This window comes from Megalopta genalis, chromosome 5 (assembly GCF_051020955.1).
Source record: "Megalopta genalis isolate 19385.01 chromosome 5, iyMegGena1_principal, whole genome shotgun sequence".
NCBI classification, from domain to species: Eukaryota; Metazoa; Arthropoda; class Insecta; order Hymenoptera; family Halictidae; genus Megalopta; species Megalopta genalis.
This window is the reverse complement of record NC_135017.1, coordinates 11,217,894-11,240,264: the sequence shown is the minus strand read 5'-3', so window position 1 is coordinate 11,240,264 and position 22,371 is coordinate 11,217,894. Positions and strand designations below refer to the sequence as shown.

At 44.0% G+C, this 22,371-nt stretch overlaps 1 protein-coding gene across 1 annotated transcript in view; it reads right to left on the bottom strand.

The window, feature by feature from the left end:
- LOC117221014 (uncharacterized) overlaps positions 1-22,371 on the bottom strand; it is a 404,219-nt gene that overhangs the window by 109,210 nt on the left and 272,638 nt on the right. Inside the window, exon 6 of the mRNA XM_033471570.2 lies at positions 10,489-10,627. Within this exon, the coding sequence (XP_033327461.1) occupies positions 10,489-10,627 (139 nt within the window). The remainder of the gene's footprint in view (positions 1-10,488; positions 10,628-22,371) is intronic.

The following is a 22,371-nucleotide window of genomic DNA, read 5'->3' as shown; positions in this document are numbered from 1 at the left end:
TTTACCTCATGATTGTTCCAGCAAATTTATTTTTATCTGTCTTGTCTCCCCAATTGACGCTCAGATTCTGCACCAAATGGACAATTTGGGAAGAGGAGACACAATTATTCGAGCTTTTCGCGGCTAATTTTTATAGTTTTTAATAATCGGTAGCTATAAAAACAAGTCGTCTGCTACTTTCGTCGAAGTTTCAAATTTTCTAAAAAATTGTTCATATTCAAACAACTATAATTTTGTGCAAAAAAATCATACGACGATGGAACTTGGCTCATTTTAAAGCCCAAAGTGTCTACTTTCGTAAGATATTGGTCAGCTTCTTCTAAAAAAATTGATTTATGATATGACGGATGCGAAACCTCGTCCTAGATTTTATACAAAATCTCGAATTTTCGAAAAATTGATGATATTCGAACAGCTATAACTTTGTGCAAAAAAATCATTCAACAATGGACATCGACTCATTTTAAAGCCCGAAGTGTCTACTTTCGGAGACTCTCCGTCAATTTCTTCAAAAAAATTTATTTGCGACAGAGTGGACGGGAAACCTCGTTCCAGATTTTCCACGAAATTTCTGATTCTCGAAAAATCGTCGATAATCAAAATACTGTAACTTCATGAATAAAAATCGTAGAGCAACAAAAATAAACTCATTTTAAAGCCTGAAGTCTCTACCTTTTCTGTATATAATTCATTTTCGTCGAAAAGATTCTTCGAAGACACAGCACGCGGGATGCTGTAACAATGTATACCGGACAAAGCAGAAACGAGTCATTCGTGGAATCTTGTAATTAGTCATTTCAATTATCCTTCCTGCAGGTAACGAAATTTTCTTAATAATTTTGTTATCCATTGTATGAATGCTCCGCTTACATAGTAATTTATATAACCGTCGTCGCAGCCACCAAAAAAATGTTGAAAACCGTTTCGTTATCTCGCGTAGGTGTTCGAAGTGGTCGCCGACTTAAAGCGACCCTAAGAACACGGACAGAAAAAATAGAACTACGTTTCGTGCGTCTCGGATCACCGAACAAGCGTGAACGAACTTCCAATTTCGTTCGTATACCGGCCGATAAAATGTTGTTGCGACGACGACAGGGCGGTTGATGAATGTTTTATTACGGCGTGCACGCGATATTAATTGCCCGATATTGAAAACATTTTACAGGGCGTTTCGGGGGCCGGGTGTTTCGACTCGGCGAATTCGAACGGTTATTATTATACCTCGTTTTCCATCTCCATTACGTTTTAGATACACCTTTATTGTTCCTCGCCGTGACATCCGCCGGCCGTTTGGCAACGGACGGTTTCAGGAGTGCGGGGTGTGCGTAGCGCGGCGCACGCCAAGCGTCAATTAACGGTAACCGATAATCCGAAGTAATGACGACCGATTGGAGCTTACGCCTCGTAATAATTGTTTATCGATTAAAAAGGGACCGTCGCGCTCGCTCGCCCCCCTCCAGCATCCCCATTGTCGGCACTCGCGTGACAGCCGGATCCAATTTGTTTTTAGGTCTTCATTCTCGTCGGCCCGAACGACCGCGATTGTTTACCGCTAGTTTCGCTTTTACAGCGGCCGGATAAATCGTTTCGCGATTTATTACGGACGCACATTTTCGTTACAGCTGCCGCGGCACGTATGACGCGTGTCTCTGTGTATGTGTGTGTGTGTGTGTATGTGTCTGCTAGCGACGGATAGAACTGCTAGTTTTGGATCGCCGGTGGCTCGATCAGATCCGTTCCCAGTCGCTGGGTGATTTTTTACAGTCAGTCGGGATTTTGCGAGAACTATTTTTATCGCTGAACAGCATAAATAATTTGTGAACATCGATCTGTAAACGATTTGTAAAGGACAGCGAATTACGTAAACATGGAAAATGCAATAAAGAAATGTAAACAAGTGGGAATTTAAATAATTTAAATAATGTCTGAGTTTATATAGTTAATTATAGGAAAATCAATCGTTTGAAAATTCCTTTCTTTCGTTGACTTAAATAGCATACGTGTATGTGCATACATTTTGTAAAAAAAATTGTTTGCAGATCACGATCGCATTAATTTCATCATTTAAATCGTTGAACCGATAGAACGATTTTGCGAGCAGATTTCAAATCGACCGGTCGAAATAGCAATTTCGTTGAAATTCTCAAGGTTAAAAACTGTTTGTACCCGGTTCTCTCCATTTTCCCCTCATTCTGCAACATTTCAACTTTCACCTCAAAAAAAAGAAAGAAAAGAAAGAAAAAATGAACGCCGCTGTATCGCTTTCATTCGATTCGTACGAAAAGTTTTTTGATTTCGGCGAAACTTTTTCATTTCGCCGCACCGCGAGCGCCGGTCTGCCGTTTCCGGTTCGTTAAATCACGCGGAATGATCGACCGGTAAACATTCGAGCGACCGTAGAATCGACTTCGAGTGGCCATTAATCCAATCAGACCGTTAATGATAATAATCTCGTTATTTCTAATGCGGCTCCGAATTAGCCCGGGCCGATACGCTCCCTAATTGGGAAATGAGGGACTATTTTCCAATTATCCTCGCCCAGCGAGCCCCTCGCCCGCTGAAAAATCTTATTTCAATGACTCGATGACGCCACACCGTCGCCGTGTCCCGTAAAAAGTAACTGCCGCGCTCGCAGCGGGAGTCTATTTTGCCACGGCGACGTCTTTAACAACTTAAAACGCCCCCCTTAACGAGCACATCGCCTTTTTGCAGCCGGCTACCGGCGAAAACCTCGCACAACGGACGGCGGAACGCAACGCTGACTGATCCTCCTTCCGTTCCCCTTTTCTCGCCTTTGAACGGCAAAAATATAATCTACGTTAAAATACTCCTATTCAGGCGTTATCACGACGTGCACTTTCGTCGAATTATTTTCACGCGAAATTAGAACTGCTATTTCGATCCGCGAATGCAGTAATTTCTCCCGCAAATGCCGTATTTCGGGTTGCTGTGAATTTCCCTGTGCTGGTCCCACGCCTATGTGATTTATTGCTGCGTCGATGATCAGAGTCGACGGAAGAGCACGCAAAATGGTCTTGTGGCCTCCGAATTGTCTTGGAATCGTGTCACGTGGCCTCCGAATTGTCTTGGATCGTGTCATGTGGCCTCCGAATTGCCTTCGAATCGTGGCAAAAAATTAGAAATAAAAAGTTACGTCATCAAAACGATATTATAACGATTATATTATTAAAAAAATCATATTATATTATAATAATACTATATTATAATATTATAATCAAATAACCGGTTTCAATTCCGACCTCCGAATATTTCTGGCAGAAATTACTGCACTTATGCTCCATGCTTGTGCTAACTCTTTCGTTAACTCGCAACTACTGCCATAATTTGTAGCGTTCTCTATTTTTTTTTTTTTTGTAATTTCAAGTAATAGCAAAATTAAAGAAAAAGTATTTCAGTCAATGTACATTATTTAAAAGAAAATTCAAGTCAGTTCAGAGATGAGTTTTAAAAACGTTGTTGCACACGGAGCATTATCGCATTAATTAAATATCGCACAACACAATTCAGGAAGGTTTTAATTTCCTATTATTTCCAAGGATTTGATTTTAAATGGACCAATATCTTCATCTAGGCACCAATTCTTCCAGAGTTCTAATTTTTTCGATCCCTAAAATTGACCAACCATTTTCTCCGGGCGAGCAGCGGTATAGTAATCGAATCGGACCGCCTGCTTTGGAAACACGGTGCACACAGGTCGGCAGTCCAATCTTACTTGCTGTAAAAGGCACACGGCGAGGCCGCGGACGTAGAGGGCAGGCGAGGGGGGCGCGGCGCGGCAGCGAGCTAAATTGGAAAAAGCGCCGTTCAAACAAAATTAATTGGGTTTCGAGAATTGAGCTACAACAAAACGCGCTGGCCGGAGAAACCGAGCTGTAGCAGTCTTCCTCTTTTTTTGTTCTCCTTTCTGGTGGGAGCGCGCTTTTAATCGAGTAATAATTCCATCGACAGGGCGCGCGCCGCGCCGCGCGGATTTTTTTGAAAACGGTAGCCGCTTTTCAATTTTCATTGCTTGAAATTGTCCGTTTACCCTCGCCGGAAAGATACACCCACCGCCGCGCGCTCGTATTAATTTTTCATACAAATTCCATGCGCAATTAGGTCGAATGAAATTGTACTACCGGCCGTTTAATTTACGGTCGGTGCCGGGCGAAGCTCGATGGGAACATAATGCTCGGACAGAGACCAAGTCCAAACATCGTTCGCAGACCGGCCGAATCGAACAATATAGAATTTTCTTGCGCCTGCACGTTTATTTACAAATCCCTTCGCCGAATTCGACTTCGTTTCACGCGCGGCAAACGCAATTTCCAGGCGCGGCGTCGCGCGGTTAAATTTACCCGAAATCCGTACGGTTATATTTACAAGGCGCAGCTGTGTAGAGCTCGGTTTATTGGTTGAAAATAAACTCGCGGGATTGTCGGATTTTAGCAAGTTTTCTTAGTTGCGGTCGCTAGAGCAGTTTACGAGAGTCTCTGCCTTAATCATTAGGTTTTAATGAACGAGCTTTATTCAAACTTTATTAAACAATTTCTGATGCTACCTTATTGATCCAATAAAGTAAATAGAAAACTTACAAGCGATTGGTTCGGTTGATTGTTAACAAATCAATTGGAGAAAAATGTCTAATTGGAACAAGTCCAATTGCAATTTGTTGCTCATTATTCGAGCCATTATTCTCTGATGAACGAACGCAGATGTTTTGGTTAAAAAATTTCTGTAGCTACATCGATGATCGAATGAAATAACAGAATAATTTCGAAGAGACCAGTTCGATTCATTGTTCAAAAATAAATTGACAAAAATTGTCTAATCTGAGCAAGTTCGATTAAAATTCGAACTTGTTGCTCGTTATTCGAGCCATTATTTTTCGACGAACGAACGTAGATATTTTCGTTAAAAAATTTCTGCAGTTACACCAACGACCCAGTAAAGTAACTAAAAAGTCTCGAAGCGAATGGTTTAGTTTATCGCTTAAAAATAAATCAGCGATGATAAAAAAAACGAGAAGTGTCATTCCCGAGAAGATAAGCAACCACGGTTCGATTCTACCAATTTCTTTCTCCGAGTCTTAATTTTCCGTTCGCCGTGGTACGCGCCGGCTCGATGTAAATTTAACCGTGCACCGGCGTAGCGAGCATCACGCGCGAAACCGGAAATGAATTCTTCCCAGGAGGCTGCCGAGGCTGGCGCAGCCGACGGCGCGGGAATACATTTCGGCGGGTATCGATTCCGCGCGGATTCCGCTCGGTTCGCCCACCTACGGCTCCGCAAGCCAGCCGTACGAAATCTCTAAATCGGAGCGGCACTCGTTATCCGCAACTTACGCCGCGGCCGGGATCCAATTTCGCGGAAAGAGCACTCGTTGCCGTACCGGGAGAGACAGTATCTACGCACATCGCTACTTTTCGTCCGACCACCTATCGTGACGAAGCTTAAAGCGTTCTCCGTTCGGGAATCGCCGTAAGCTGCCGCGATCGGTGATAAGGCTGGAACCGACGATGAGAACACCGACCGCCGGGAAATTTCTTCTTCTTCCGGTACCACGGACCGGGGAGGACTCGCTGATACAATCGCCGCGCTATCGACTGCCGGACACGTTTCGCGGCGAGAATCCGCCACCGAACCGCACACTCGCTTTTTAATCAATCGATTCCGGACACTTCGACCCGCCGAATTACGTACCTCGCGCATTTTCTGCGACATTTACCGGAGTAAGGGTGCGAGGATTGGTCCCAATTGCCCAGGCTTTGATTTCCAGGGCTGGCGACAATTTTTTAAGTAATTTGGTGGGAAAGGGTGAACGTTAAGAAGTTAATACTATTTGGGAATATTACTTTGTTTGATGCTAAAGTGAAGTACTGTTTGGGAATACTATTTTATTTGATGCTGAAATGAAGTACTATTTTATTTGATGCTGGAATGAAGTACTATTTGGGAATACTACTTCATTGGATACTGAAATGAAGTACTATTTGGGAATACTACTTTTCGTTAGATGCTCAAATTAAGTACTATTTGGGAATACTATTTCATTTCATGCTGAAATGAAGTACTATTTGGGAATACTATCTCATTTGATGCTGAAATGAAGTACTATTTGGGAATACTATTTTATTTGATGCTGAAATGAAGTACTATTTGGGAATACTACTTCATTGGATACTAAAATGAAGTACTATTTGGGAATACTATTTCTTTTAATACTTAAATAAAGTACTATTTAGAAATACTACTTCATTTGATGCTTAAATAAAGTACTACTTGGAAATACTACTACATTTCATGCTGAAATGAAGTACTATTTGGGAATACTATCTTATTTCATGCTGAAATGAAATACTATTTAAGAATACTATTTCATTTAATACTTAAATAAAGTACTATTTGGGAATACTATCTCATTTCGTGCTGAAATGAAATACTTTTTAGGAATTCTATTTCATTTAATACTTAAATAAAGTACTACTTGGAAATACTATTTCATTTTATGCTGAAACGAAGTACTATTTGGGAATACTATTTCATTAGACACTGAAATGAAGTATTATTTTGGAATACTATTTCATTTCATGCTGAAATGAAGTACAATTTGGATTTAATTTAATTTAATGCTTAAATAAAGTACTATTTGGAAATACTATTGCATGTAATGTTAAATAAATTATTATTTGGAAATACTATTTCATTTTATGCTGGAACGAAGTACTATTTGGGAATACTATTTCATTAGACACTGAAATGAAGTATTATTTTGGAATACTATTTCATTTCATGCTGAAATGAAGTACAATTTGGATTTAATTTAATTTAATGCTTAAATAAAGTACTATTTGGAAATACTATTGCATGTAATGTTAAATAAATTATTATTTGGAAATACTGTTTCATTTAATGCTTAAATGAAGTACTATTTAGGAATACTATTTCATTTAATTCTTAAATAAAGTACTATTTAGAAATACTTTCATTTGACGCATAAATGAAGTACCACAAAACTTCCAAGAAATGCGACTTGCGCCAAACACCGATCTCGCGGCATTTCAGCAACTTGAATTTCAGCAGCGTACGTTTCAGACAGAACTGTACGAGACCGCTTTACGTATCCCGGGGATCCCTTGCGCTAATGAGGGATTATTTATCGAAATTTCGTCCATTTGTTCCTTTGACGCGCGAAACCTGGGAACGAAATTCGCGGGAGAGAAGTGGTACAATCAACGGTAAGACGTGGCCCGGATGAAGCGAGCCTTTATTCCGTTTCGTTTTATCCTTGGTTCGTGAGATTCTTATATTCCGGAGTGACCTTAATATCCGAGTAAAGAAGAATGAGAAGACGTTAGGAGATCATCTTATGCACTTTACGAAAATTCTATTCCGCTGGCATCGTTGCTTCCTGCCATCAAATAGATAACGTCTAACGACCGAGGGATGGTTCTCGAGATAAAGAGATAAGTTCGAGCCAAAATGGATACATTGTGTGCCGATAATTCCGTTTGTTTCGTTCCGCTTCCTGAACGATTCTCGAACGCGTGCTGCGCGAATTCGACCGATGCACTCCGCGATGTGCAATCAATTTCAACAATTTCTGCAACGAGTCTTGAAATCTTTGTTTCAAGAATTGATAGAACAATCAGGAACGATGTAACAATGTTACTTTATTCGTTAGTATATTTTTACAGTACGTTAATTTATTTATAATGTGTCGTTCGCGTTGATCGTTATTATTTGTTACAAAGTACGCTATACATTCTCTTAACTGCAAATTATCTTAACAAAATAAATAGCTTCTCATAACGAGGAAAATGTGACTAACGCCATGATGGTTCTGACCCAATCGTTTGATTAATGCCGGGAGAATCTTACGAGTCAATACGCTTTTTTGTGCGCCAGTTTTACGCTTCGGTCGCCGATTACGACGAAAGCTAGCTCAAAGACTTGAAAAGCGGAAAGTGCAAACTTCAAAATGGTTCACGGTTCGTTAAATTAGGATGAATATCGACATACTTATGGGAGCTCGGCGATCGGGCTGCTCAATCTTTGCATAGCGCGACGTTGCCAACATTGCTCGCTTGTTATCCTATTTTTACAACTTCCCCTTTATACCGCGCGTACATCGCGACCTGTCACGCGACCTGTTAATTCGTCAGAAGTGCAGCGGAAACGTCGCCGGCCGGCTGCACGAGAATGAAAATGCTTCTGCGTACAGTCCACTCCCGAGACCGATTTCACGGCGGCCTCCGACGATATAATTTTCGCAGACAATCCCCGACCGAACGTCACCGGAATTCCTGTCTAATTCGATCACTAACTTTTATCGCGTGGGCAAAATTGAAATCGTGTTCGGAATTTCCGCGATCGTGCGCCGATATTCGCCACTCCACCCCTCCCCTCACCTTCCCGAAACACGATGCTTCCGACGCCGTGCGAATTTCGGAAAAGCTCTTCGGAAGAGAACCTCGCGTGCACGAGGGTAAGCAACAATTTTAATATTAACAGGCAAATTCTGGGAGCATCGGTTCGCGAGGATCGAAAACACGAAATTTGGTTAGGATATAGGGCGGTGGAGCCAGTTACTGTGCGGTAGCACAGTTTCTAATTTCAAGATTCCATAAATGACTCGTTTCTGCTTTGCCTGGTATAAATAGTTACAGCTCCCCGCGTGCTGTGTCTTCGAATAATTTTTTTTACAGAAATCAATTAGACAGATAAAAAGTAGAGACTCCAGGCTTTAAAATGAGTTTAGTTTCGTTGTTCTACGATTTTTATTCACGAAGTTACAGTATTTTGAATATCATCGATATTTCGAGAGTCAGAAATTTTGTGGAAAATCTGGAACGGGGTTTTCCATCCACTATGTCGTGAACAAATTTTCTTAAAGGAATTGACGTACGGCTTCCGAAAGTAGACGCTTCTAGCTTTAAAATGAGCCGAGTTCCATTGTCGTATGATTTTTTTGCACAAAGTTATAGCCGTTTGAATATCAACAATTTTGTCGAAAACTTGAAATTTTGTGTAAAATCTAGAACGAGGTTTCCCATCCGTCATATCATAAATCAATTTTTTTAAAGAAACTGGTGGAGGGTCTCTGAAAGCAGATTCTTTGGGCTTTAAAATGAGCCGAGTCCCATCGTCGTATGATTTTTTTGCACAAAGTTATAGCTGTTTCAATATCGACAACTTTTTCGAAAATTTGAAACTTTGACAAAAGTAGTGGACGGCTCGTTTTTATAGTTGCCGATTGTCAACAACTATAAAATCGCATAAATCGTATACGAATATAAATAAATGAGCGAATAATCATTGATGTTTCGTTATATCATGTTTGACGAAGTTTGAAGCACTTGGATGTACAATTACGTATCCATGAATTGTACGTCCAAGCACTGACAAGCTTTTGACCAAGTTTGACGAAGTTTGAAGCGTCGTTGGCACAAATAAATGAACACTAGCATCTTGTCTAAGCCCGTTTGACGTGGTTTGAAGCCTCGAACTAAAATTTCAGCACACCGGCGCAGCGAGTTAACGAACACAGACGCAGAACTCAGACGTCTGAGCGTGATTGACGAAGTTTGAAGGTTCGACCATACATTCAAATCACTCAAAAAAATTTCAGGATCGATCCAGAGAGCAGCGCATCGCGATCCAGTCTCGCATTCAGATTAACGACTCGCAGAGAAGCCAGAGTAACGGCGAAAGTGCGTCGAGGCTCGATCGATTCCCTTTTAACGACGTGCATCGAACGGCTCGGCGACGCGGCTGGCGACAGAAACAGGGTTCACTGGGTCAACCGTCGTGGCCCTCGGAGCCCGAGCAATTATCCGAATCTCTTCAGAAAAGCAGGAATAGAAAGGATGTATCGAACCGGTTCAAAGGCGGTCGACTATTCTTCCCCGATCTCTCTCTCTCTCTCTCCCGCGCTTCTGCCCGCGCCCCGGCCTTCTCTCTCGCGCGAGCGAAACCGATTCGCGTTTCTCCCACGGGGCGGCATTAACATCCATTATAATATTACACGGCGCGATATACAAGCTGGCTGCGCAGGTATCTGCGAGCTTGTAGCTCGCTGCCGCTTCGCGGGAATCGTCCTTGGCGCTGAAAGCTTCCCTTTGCCGGCTCCCTTCGCCGCCGCGCCCACCCTTGAATTTCAGTGGAAACGTTTTATACGCTACTCTCTGGTTGGCACGTCGCCCCGGGGCACTTTGTCAATGGAAGGGGGAAGGGCGGGGGCACGGGGACGGGGGGTCGGTGGCGCAAGAAAGGGCGGGCGAAGTTAATTAATAAAAGCTCGAACGAAACGGCCGACGGGGGAGGGGGCCGGGAGGGACCGGGAGGGGCCGGGAGGCACGTGTGGGTGGTTGAGGGGGAGGGCAGAGTCGGTCGGCTGTTGCGGATAAAGGGATGAAATACGATCCATGCATCGTTTCATACCGGAGGAAACCGATATTTCACTTGCAATTCAAACGAGAGACTCACGTGTCGTGTATGAGAAACTTGTCGTCCACGGCGTCGATGCAGGTGCCCTTGCTGGTCATCAGGGACCCGTTCACCGTCACCGGACCCAGATTCCCCGATTCGAACCACCGGCCATTCCACTCCGTCGGGAACTCGCAGCCTGCAACAGAAAAGAGAGACAGAGCCGCGCACACAGGCGCGTGGTTAGAGAGTCGGCGGTGTCGAGAGTGGGGGAGATTTTTACATTTTTTTAATCTGCCGGCCCGCGATCGATAAATAAAAGTGCGGTATATAATCCGTCGCCGGAGAATATTGAAAGCGGCGCGACGCGACGCGGTGCGACGCGGCGCGGCGCGGCTCGGCGCGGCTCGGCGCGGTCGTCGAGCGGGTGGAAAACGGTCTGGCGGGTCACTCGGCCCGTGTAAAGACCGCTCGATCGGCTCTTTTGTCGGCTGAGCGCAAAGTTTCGACGACAGTTCTGTTCCGCCATTCTCGTTTTTTGTTCACGGTGGCTGGCCTGCCTCGATGCTGTCCTCCTCTCTCCTCCCCCTCCCCTCCCCTCCCAACGTTCTTTGTGTAACTACTCTTTTCCTTCTGTTTTTTAAACGTGCATGTGGTAATAAGTTGTTGTAACTACTTCAAACCGCCGTGCCCCGCCGCACCGCACCGCACCGCACCGCATCGCCGCACTGCAACGCCGACGGCAGTGTCTGATACTTCCGAAACGATTGAAACTGCAAGCCACTGCGCCGGAGTTCGACGGAGCTTAATAAATACGCGGCCGACAGACAGCTGCACCGGCCAGAGGACACTAATGCTTTGTAAATGGAAACCGGGCGAATACGTTCGCCGGGCATACACACGGTGCTCGTCTAAATATGAAGTAGAACGACGGTCGCGAGGTGCGCCGATTACGCACGAAATCTTTGCGCGTTTTGTTTGGCGGCGACGGGGAATTTTGAGGACGCGATGGAGCGAGATAGTTTTGAGAAACGATCGGTCGGTTTCTTTGAAACTCTGTCGACGTGTTTAGCGCAGCGAGTTGTGAATTATTTTAGAACAGAGTTATATCGGTACCGGTGGGATTTGTCGACCTCGTGGCGGAACAATATGCGTTTTTAAGAACGAAGTGATACAGTATAGTGATTTTTTATGGAACTCATTGTTCGATTTATTCGAAACTTTATGGACATCGCTAGAAATGCAATTCTAATTGTCCTATTTACTTCGAACTTATATTACAATACAGTAATTTCTCCCGGAAATGCCAAGTTTCTGGTTGCTGTGAATTTCCTTGTGTGAATTTCTCCTACGCCTATGTGTGTCAGTCGGGTAAGAGAAAAGGAATCAATAATGGACAATTTGGGAAGAGGAAACACGGTTATTTGAGCCTTGCACCTCGTTTTTATAATTATTAACAATCGGCAACTATGAAAACGAGCCGTCAACTACTTTCGTCGAAGTTTCGAATTTTCGAAAAAATTGTTGATATTCAAACAGCTATAACTTTGTGCAAAAAGATCATACAACAATGGATATTGATTCATTTTAAAGCCCGAAGTGTCTACTTTCGGAAGCTGTCCATTAATTTCTTTAAAAAAATTTATCTGCGACAGAGTGGTCGGGAAACCTCGTTCCAGATTTTTCACGAAATTTCTGACTCTCGAAAATTTATCGATATTCAAAATACTGTAACTTCGTGAATAAAAATCGTGGAACGACGAAACTAAGCTCATTTTAAAGCCTGAAGTCTCTACTTTTCCAGTATATAATTCATTTTCGTCGAAAAAATTGTTTGAAGACACAGCACGCGGGAAACTGTAACAATATATCGGACAAAACAGAAACGAGTCATTTATGGAATCTTGAAATTAGGAACAGCATATTAATTATTATTAATTCTCCCTTATTGATGCTTAAATTGTGCATAAAAATGGTCAATTTGACAAGAGGAGATACGATGTACACCAGCATGCTGGCCGCTGCCTTTATTGACAGCCTCGAGTTTCCATAAAAACGAGCCGCGAGGCTCAAAGAATCGCGACTCAGTATTCTCTTATCTGCCGATTTCAATTCCGACCTCCGAACATTTCCGGAAGAAATTACTGTACCTTCAGTGACACAATCAAAACTGTACCAGAAAGGAATTACATCGACATAACGTCAATAAAATTAGTTCATTCGACAAGATAATCCTTTTCTGACAAAGAAGGTGACGCTTCTTAACAATAATCTATTTATAGATCGATTTTGGATGAAACCAATCGTCTTTTTCACTTGAAATTGTGTCGATATCTTCGATCACAGAGTCCAAATAACTCTAAACAACTCCAATAACGAATTGTATGTCAATATCCCCAAATTTTATCGGTCCGCAAGAAACATCTCAACTTACAGTCGCCAAACCGATAAACCGTAAAAACAGCGCACCCGAACGATTCCTCAAAGTATCGATCAGTCGATTCCCTTAAAACCTCGCAAATATCTTCAGTCAACCCTGACCAAACTGCCCGGTCAAGGGTCGCAACGACAGCCAAAAAATTCGCTGCAAATGGAATCGCGATCGTTCAGCCGAAGAATCGCGTCCATTCCGGGATCCCGTCTCCGGAGAATATCCTCGTCCCTTCTCGTTAATTCCTCGCGGTGTTCCCCGGGTTGTACTACGATGCTGTAGTATTTTTTTTAGCGGGTTGTTTTCAGCTGCTCCCGCGGGGACAGAGGGAAACAATTACGAGGGCGGCGTCGAACGCAGGTGCATCGCGGGGTCGCGCCAGTGAAAAGTTGTTCCCATTGGGCCCGGGTCCGCGCGCGCGCTCGCACGTACGTACGAACAACGTTATTAAAACGGAAAGCATTACTTTTCCGTCGGACGGTGGTAGAAATTATCCTTAGCTCGGCGAGAGAGAGCCCGGCCTCTCGCAGTGTCCTTCCGTGCTCGCTATGCCGCGTCGAAACCGGCGAGAGGTTGACTCTTGGGTGGTTTGGGGAACAGTAATTAATTAGTAATTATATTAGCGGCAGCGGAGGAAAAAGCAAAGCTGCCAGCGCGAAATGGCAGTCCGCCGGCCACCCCCTCCCCCCCCGCACCCTTGTAACTGCTCCGGCCCCCTCGCCCGTCCCCGGCTCCATAACTTTGCTTTTCTGACTTAACTCCAATTTCTGCTAATTATATCGCGGCTACCTTCTTCGCGACCTCTGTCTCCTCGTCGCCTCTCCTCCGCTCTCCTCCTCTCATCTTCTCTCCTCGCCGACTCCTTTCCAGGTCTACGCGTGTGCGGGTTATCGCGCACCAGTGGCGCAAGGTCGCCCGGAACACGGATTACCGCGGCAGACACGACGATTTTCTTTGTTTTTCGGTATCGCAGTAGCCCGTGGAGAGGGGGGGGATGGTTGGGGTCTCGCCGCGCGGTCCGTTTATCTCGCGCCGAAGGAGGAAATAATTGGGGCGCGGGGACGAAGGGGCCGCGAGGGCTCGCAGCCTCGCATTTTCCCGGATCTCCTTGCGGATTAATTCGGACGGGCGATTGTTCTTTCGTTTCGAAATGAATATTGATTGCCACCCTCTGCCGCTACTTGGAACACTTCAACCGTTTGTTATTTTGAAGGAATGTCGAGGACTCGCGTACTTCTTCTCTTGGATGAGACAAAATGATTTGTTTCTTTTTTTTTTAATTATCGACGCATTTGAGAAAAGACTGCACTTTATGCGTTTTTATATTTGTTTGGTGTTTGATCAGCGATAATTGATTTTCAGAGGTGGAACTTCGGACAATTTCGGACAACTTTGGACAATTTCGGGCAATTTTCGACAACTTCGGACAATTTCAGACAATTTCGGATAACTTCAGACAATTTTCGACAATTTCGTACAATTTCGGCCAACTTCAGACAATTTCGGACAACTTTAGAGTAAAAAGTGTCCCGGAACCACACGTGCGGCCGATTATTTTCAATTATCCCCGAAAATAAATTTTAAAAATTTTTTACAATTCAATATTTGTTGTTCTGGTACTTTTTTATATACGTATCGAGCGTTAAAGGTCGTCTGAAAGCAATACAGAAAGTTTATACTGTTTATAATGGAATAAGACTTCTAGTATATTATTTCCTTATTCCTCTATACAGTAATTTCTCCCGGAAATGCCAAATTTCGGGTTGCTGTGAATTTCCCTCTGCTAGTCCTACGCCTGTGTAATTTATTGCTACGTCGATGCTTCGGGTCGACGGACTTTCCGGAAGATTTAATAAAATAAGTAAATAAAATATACAAATCAAGTAAATTAAATAAATATATGAAGTACATAAATAAATATAAATAAATAATCATCGTATGCGGCTCGGCCGAGAGCAACGATCCCGAAAAAAAGCAAGAAAACTAGTCAAGTGCTCTGGGAAAGGTGACCGCGTCCGAGCAGAACCGTCCGTTTCCACTCGCGAGCTAATTCGGCGTCGGGTTCTCCATTCCCGCGAGTTGCCGTTTCCGCTTCGCCGTGAACGCTCCGAGACGTTGCCGCTGGTAGAAGTAATCCGTTCGGCTGTCGCGGCGGTGGATCGAAAGTGAAACGAGGGAAAACAGTTCTCCGTAAAGCGGAAAGAATTTGAGAACCGCGAGCGTGTCCCGGGGATCCGACAGACGAGGAACACGCTCGATCCTTGGAGCACCGAGATGCTCTCAAGAAAATACATGCCGAGGGGGACCGCGACGTTATAAAGTAATGACGATAATGGTCGACGGAAACGCGGCACGGTTCGCTGAACCTGGGAACAACCGTCTTCAGAGGCGAGCAGAAGCTCCTTGTCGACCCGTTTCCGTACTTTTAAACAATTGGAACGAATTTGCGGAGGGGCTCCGTCACCGCCTGCCCCGGTCCCGTCCCTGCCTCTCGCTCTCTCTTGCTCTCTCTCGCTCTGGTAGAACCATGTTTTCTCTTAGGACCTGCCCCTCGCCGCCCGGCCGCCTCTCATCCGAGCGACTGAGAAATCCCGGCCGAATATTTCGAATGCCCCCGGCGGCGAGCCGAGGACGAGCTTGTAAAAATGGGGAATCTCCTTAGAAAGATCGGATTATCAACGGTGGGAGGTAGAGAGCACGACGGCGAGGAGAACCTAGGGGAACGTCGATTTTACCACCTCCAACGGCTCGCCGGGTTCCAGCTTGTAGCAACCGACGGGATTACGACGGCGGGCATCTCGCGATTAAGCATTGTTTGTCCGAAGCATTTTGCATTTAATAAATCCCGGCGTCCCGGAATGCTCGGCGGACGGTCAGGATTCCGGGACGATTTCTTGGCGACGACGACGACGAGATACGCCTGAACGCGGCAGATACGTAATCCTAGCTCTCGCGTAGGGGAGAACTAGCTTGCACGATGGGACGCTTTTGTTTGGAACAGGGCGACAACAAGATTAGACATCTCTAATTCTCTAGTTTTATTTTGTATTTTTTTAACCAGTTGACTGTGTTCGACGAGTATAGTCGTTGTGGAGAAGTGGTAGTATTTTAAGTGTCACGACGAGAATACTCGTCATGGAGAAGTGACAGTATTTTAAGTGAAACGACGAGAATACTCGTCGTGGAGATGTGACAGTATTTTAAGTGTCACGACGAGAATATTCGTCGTGGAGAAGTGACAGTATTTTAAGTGTCACGACGAGAATACTCGTCGTGGAGATGTGACAGTATTTTAAGTGTCACGACGAGAATACTCGTCACGAACAAACGGCAGTATTTTGTGTCATGACGAGAATACTCGTCATACGTAAAAATCAGTGACCATTGGCCATTTAAATTGTAATTTTAGTGGAAACAAAAACATATTCCCAAATTTCAAGATGTTTCGAATATTTTGAGGCCAAGCGAAGTTACATAATTTCGTGAAAAAAAATCTCAGGACAATTCTTTCATGCTCGTTTTAAAGGGCGTAGTTTCTACTTTCGATGACCCTATCTTGTTTTCTAGCGAAAAATTTTTGCACCGAAATACGGGCACTAAAGTGAAGATGCTCATTTTTTCGAGAATTTTCAGATTTACATGTCTGTACAGTAATGAAAAATTTTTTTAAGAGACTAAAACAACGTGAATTTTGAGATTAAAGTCTCAGCTTTCGAACGAGTCCAAAAAAGTTGATCTGCGATTTTTTCTTGCCGACTTATCACACTTTGAATGAAAAGTGTGCCTTCAATGTGAAAATGATTCAATGGATCAGTCAAACTTAAATGATCGTCGATATTCAAAGTACCGTAACTTTATGAAAAAAAATTGCATGACGGTCCGGCTAGGCTCATTTTAAAGCGCGTAGACTGTACTTTTGATATCCCTAACGTTTTTTCTTGTAAAAAATTCTTGCTTCCAAATATAGGTGATGAAATGGAAGTGTCAATTATTTTTAAAACTTGCGAATTCAGAGTTTTGTAGAGTAGCAACAAAATTTGTTTCTTATCCAAAACTAGCATGATCGTCAAGAATAGAGTCTCCGCTTTCCAACGAGACCAAAAAAGTGTGTCTGCGATATTTTCTTGCCGACTTATGGCATTTTGAATGAGAAGTGTACCATCATCCCTAGGCCATTAACACCAAACCTTGCGCAAAATATAGGCAACATTTGAATGACTATAACTTCATGAAAAAAAATCGCATCTAGTTCTACCTAATCTCATTGTAAAGAGTGAATCCTCATCTTTCAGGCTCTGTGAATCATTTTTATATAAAAAATTTGTGCAGCGGAACAGAGGGAGAAGTGTACGATACCGATTTCAGGCTGAAGTTAATGTGACCGAGCGCGTATTAGGCTAGCCTGTCGCCAGGTTTAGGCTGGGTTTGGTCGCATGTTAGTAAAAATTCCAATTAATGGCGCCGCGGACAATGGGCCGATTTCCCGCAGCGAAAACGCATTCAATTCGGAGCCCTATTGTTCGAATGGAAGTGGCCGCGTAATTGATCAACGCTAGAACGAATGTTTCTGCAAAGTAGCCTTCCCTGTTAATGCATTCATGCCGGGCCGGCAAACAAAAAATCAATAGGCCATAAATAAATGATTACCGGGCAATTACATCCGGCTAGCAAATGAAACAGCTGTCACCTCCCTCCCCACCGCCCGTCCATTAACGGCTCCAATTTCCGGGAACGAACGACCGTATCACGTGCCGAAAATTACTGACATCGTCCCAATATCTTTCGGGGTCTACCTCAGTCGACTCGTGTCGGTGGACAGAGACTGAATGAATCACACGGCTTGCCTACTATTTCAGGAGTCCTCTGGGATCGACGATTACAGAACTGGTCGACGTATACACAGAGCTGAGGGGTGCGTGTCTTCTAAAAACCACCGAGCAAACGTTAATGGTCTTGGGGAAATAAAAGCCATGCGTATATTACGATTTCATCCGTGTCGTTCAAACATTATTCTGTCGCTAATGATACTAGCATCAAATGCTAAAAATTACAGGGGAGAAGAAGACTGAAAGAGGCGATCCACTTTAAGATTAGAATCGGGCGACTCCTTCGGTCATTTCGAGCAACTTTTTCCTTTACGAAAATGTTCTACGAGGCTCCGTTAACGAGTTATCGACGAAAAACACGGACCAATTAGAGACCGAGTGCGGTCGAAGCCACGCCCCCGCGCAGCAAGCGCGACGCGGTATCGCAATACCGTGTCTCCAATTGGTCCGTGTATTTCGCTAATAACTCGTTAACGGAGCCTCGGAGAACATTTTCGCAAAGGAAAAAGTTGCTCGAAATGACCGAAGGAATGCCTGGGAAGAGATTGCGTCGGAAAAACGAGGATCAGACATTCCGGGTGTCGGCCGGATTTCTGGGACACTCTGTAGACCAGATTTTTGGATTGGAGCGTAAACGTACGCGGGATTCCGGCAGATCCGACATTCGCCTAACGGATAACGGAGGGTATCGCCGGCCCGGTGCCGCGGACCAGTCGATTTTCCGAACTTTTTCAATCTACCCTTCATCCTGTCGAATATTAAAACACGTCAAGTCCGCAGCTCCCCGTAAATCACGTTCCCGTCGGCCTGCGCGAGGAGCAACAAAGCCGACCGGGCCCCCAGGAAGATTTCGGCCGCCAGACGAATCAATCGCTCGTCAGAGCCATTAAAAAATGGATTATCGAACAGCGAAATTACCAATTTCCACTTAGCCCGGGGAATTATTGAAAAACCTCCGGCTACCACGCACCGATGGTTTCCAGGTTAAGGCTCCATTTTAGCCTAGTCCTCCCGCCGCCGGTTAATTTGATTTTTATGTGGAGTAGGGGGCAAATGGTTGAGACGTGGAGAAAGAATATTAGTCCGGTTTCGTCAATCAAATTGTCAGAGTCTGAATATCTTGAGACATCGACGTTCGGTGGAATGTTCAGGGCGGATTTTTTCATCCGCCATATCGTCGACGAATTTTTTCAAGTTAAACGACTAACGGCTTGTGAAAGTAGAGGTTTCAGCCTTCAAAATGAGTCCACTTTGATTGTTGTACGATTTTTTTTCACCAAATTCTGAAGGTCTGAATATTGACTACTACTCGAACGTCGTTAATTTTGTCTCGAATCTTCTAGGACAACGTTTTTCATTCGCCACATCACAAGAAATTTTTTTAAAGGAAGTTCATGAGCAAGTGGTCAAAGTAGATACTTTAACCTTCAAAATAAGTCGTACATGATCGTCATACGATTTTTTTTAATCAAATTGCGAAAGTCTGAACATTGACTACTACTCGAACGTCGTCAATTATGCTTTCACTTTTCTAGGCGGACGTTTCGTATCCGTCCGCATCGTAGAAAATTTTTCTCAAGAAAGATCACAAACAGTTCGTCAAAATAGATACTTCAGCCTTCAAAATGAGTAAAATTTCATCATTGTACGATTTTTTTTCACGAAGTTGTGGCGGTCTGAATCTTGACTACAACTCGAACATCGTCAATTTCGCGGGCAATTTTTAGGTCGACGTTTCCTCGCAGCAAAGTCGTAGACAAATTTTTAAACAGAAAATAGGACACGGTAGGTGAAAGTAGATTCTTCAGCCTTCAAAACGGACCTAGCTCGACTGTCCAACGATTTTTTGCAACGAAATCATGACGTACTCTCGAACACACAGCTCGAGTACCGGATCCGTACAGATCCTGTGCTTGACAAGTTCCCGTGGCGTCTCCGGCAGCCTCTCTTCCTCCACCCCGAAGAATGATTGGGTTTCAGGGGTGGGAATAACTTGATTAAAATAATCTATCACCCGAACAGTGACAAGGATGATTGGCTATCCGAGTTAAATATGATGGAGCGGCCACTTTTCCATACGCACACCTAGCCACGCCTATGTCCGCGTCTCTGTCAACCCCTTTCCTAGCCACCTCACAGTCGATTTCATGCACCCTCTCGCTCTCTGTCGCGTCTCTCAGTATCGACAGAGGCAAATTGATTGGTAATATGTGGTCACTGGCCGTCCGCCTATCTCCGTGACATTTACCAACGGAAATGCCTCGTTTTTCCGATATCCGAGCCCGAAAGAGCCGTTGAAAGGGCTTTTACTGGAGGAAATGAATATTACACCGGTAGGTACCGTAACCGGGCACCAGGATCAGGTAATATTACAGTCACAGGGGTTGCATGGATGCGAGTGGAAGTCAACAAGGTTGGGTCGCCGGCCTGATACGTGCCGGGCAAATGTGTCGTATGAGATTCGGATCGCGGTCTCGCGATCTATACGCGATGTCCCGCGAGTGCTGCTTCTTCCGTCGCGTTTTCCCAAGTAACTGATGAATCAACACGGATCCCGGATATTTTCCACGTACCCTCTGCTAGCCGCATATCCTCGAACCGGGCGCGGAAGATCGCAGAATACGATCGGATTATTTCGGATAATTAGAATCGCGCGGCACACATCCCATTCAATGGGCAATAAAACAGCAAAGAAATATCGTAGATCGATGCTTTTGGGCTAGTTAGAAAGCGGAAGCTTCAGTCTTCAATTAAATATCATCGCCAATTGTGAATAAAAATTGTTTACTTCCGTGCAGAGATCGAAATTCGAAAATGTCCAAAAATATGACCACTTTCACTTTTCCGCTCGCATTTTGGAGTAACAATTTTTTTTCTAGAAAATGCGTTATGGATATCAAAAATAGAGACTTCACTCTTTCAAACGAGTATAAGATGTTTGTTCTACGATTTTTTTTTCACAAAATTACAGTAACTTGAATATTGACGATTATATCAAAGTCGACATTCATCGAGTTACTGTACTATGAGCGGCACACTCTCGATTCGACGTTCAATAAATCGGCGAGGAAAAATCTGGGATCAATGTTCTAGGACCTATTTGAAAGCGGAGATTTCAGCCTTTAAAACGAGTTTCGGTAGATCGTTCTCCGATTTTTTACACCGAAGTTACAGTACCTTCAATATCGACGCAGCTCGATAGATAGCGATCAATAAGTTCTTCGAATGCCAGCGACACACTTCTCGTCTCAAGTGCCATAAAACCACAATAAAAAATCGTGGATCGAATTTTTTGGTCTCGTTGCAAAGCCGACACTTCGATCTTCGGGTCCGCGGCAGTTTCAGCGATGAGAGAGCACGTTGTAACCACGATCGAGGCTCGGCTACCGACACCGCGTCGATCCGACGTAAGCCTGCACGGATGAAGGGTTCGACCGAGTTCGAACATTGTCGCGAACATCTCCACGAAGTGATTGGCACGTTCATCTTTGATACGTCTGATCGCTTGATCGGATTCAGAGGTGGCCCCTAATTCCTATATATCTGTATCCGACGCTGTCACTCATATTATTCCCCCCTCCCCGGGTCCCCGGATTTCGCGCGCTCCGATATCGGCGCTGCGTCCGCGTAGAATCCGCGTAGAATCCGCGCGACGGACTCTGCCGCCAGCTCGGAGAAGCCGCGATTAGCTAATGATCTAGCTGGCCATTCATCATTCTCGAAAGCATTTCGAGATTCCAAGGGACTTTTTGCGTCGCAAGGGAGGCGGTCGCGTCCTTTTTCACCTTTTCATTTTATTCCGCGCAGCACCGTAGAACTTCGCTCTTTGTGCCACCATGATGGAGAGCTTGCTGATGCGGGTCCCACGGTGCTGTGTTTTTATCTTCGGACGTCCATGGGTCCGCCTCCCACCCAAAAATCATTCTCGCTGCTTCGCGTCCGTACCTCGAATTATTCTCAAAATGTTCCTTCGTTCGGTGTCGAAGGGAATTTCAGAAATACCTTTAAAAGACTACAGGAATTTGCAACGATAATTTTTGCAATTTAGAGGGTATATTGTTGCATTAATTCACCATCTTTTGTATAATAGTATCGCAGATATTCATTGTGACGCGAATCTGGTGGAATTTCATAAATAAATTCAACGCTAAACCCATGCAGTGCTAAAAGTTACCGACGAGCGACGCTTTATAAGAACAATAAAGACTGAATTCGTTCAAACTTCTTGACATTTTTATTACAATAAGAAATAAGAATATAAAAGAAATAAGAAACAAGAAAACTTAAGAAATTTATCGAATTCTTGTTTGCCAAAGTGTCTTCGCTAATTCTGACTCATGACGAGTATACTCGTCATGACACAAAATACTGCAATTCCTCTATGACGAGTATACTCGCCGTGACACGAAATACTGCAATTTCTCTATGACGAGTATACTCGTCGTGACACGAAATACTACCACTTCTCAATGACGAGTATATTCGTAATGACACAAAGTACTATCATTTCTCAACGACGAATATACTCGTCATGACACAAAGTACTATCACTTTTCAATGACGAGTATACTCGTCATGACACAAAATACTGTCACTTCTCCACGACGTGTATACTCGTCAAACACGGCAAACTGGTTAATCATTTTAATTATCTCAAATTAACACGACAACGTTCTCAGTTCGCTT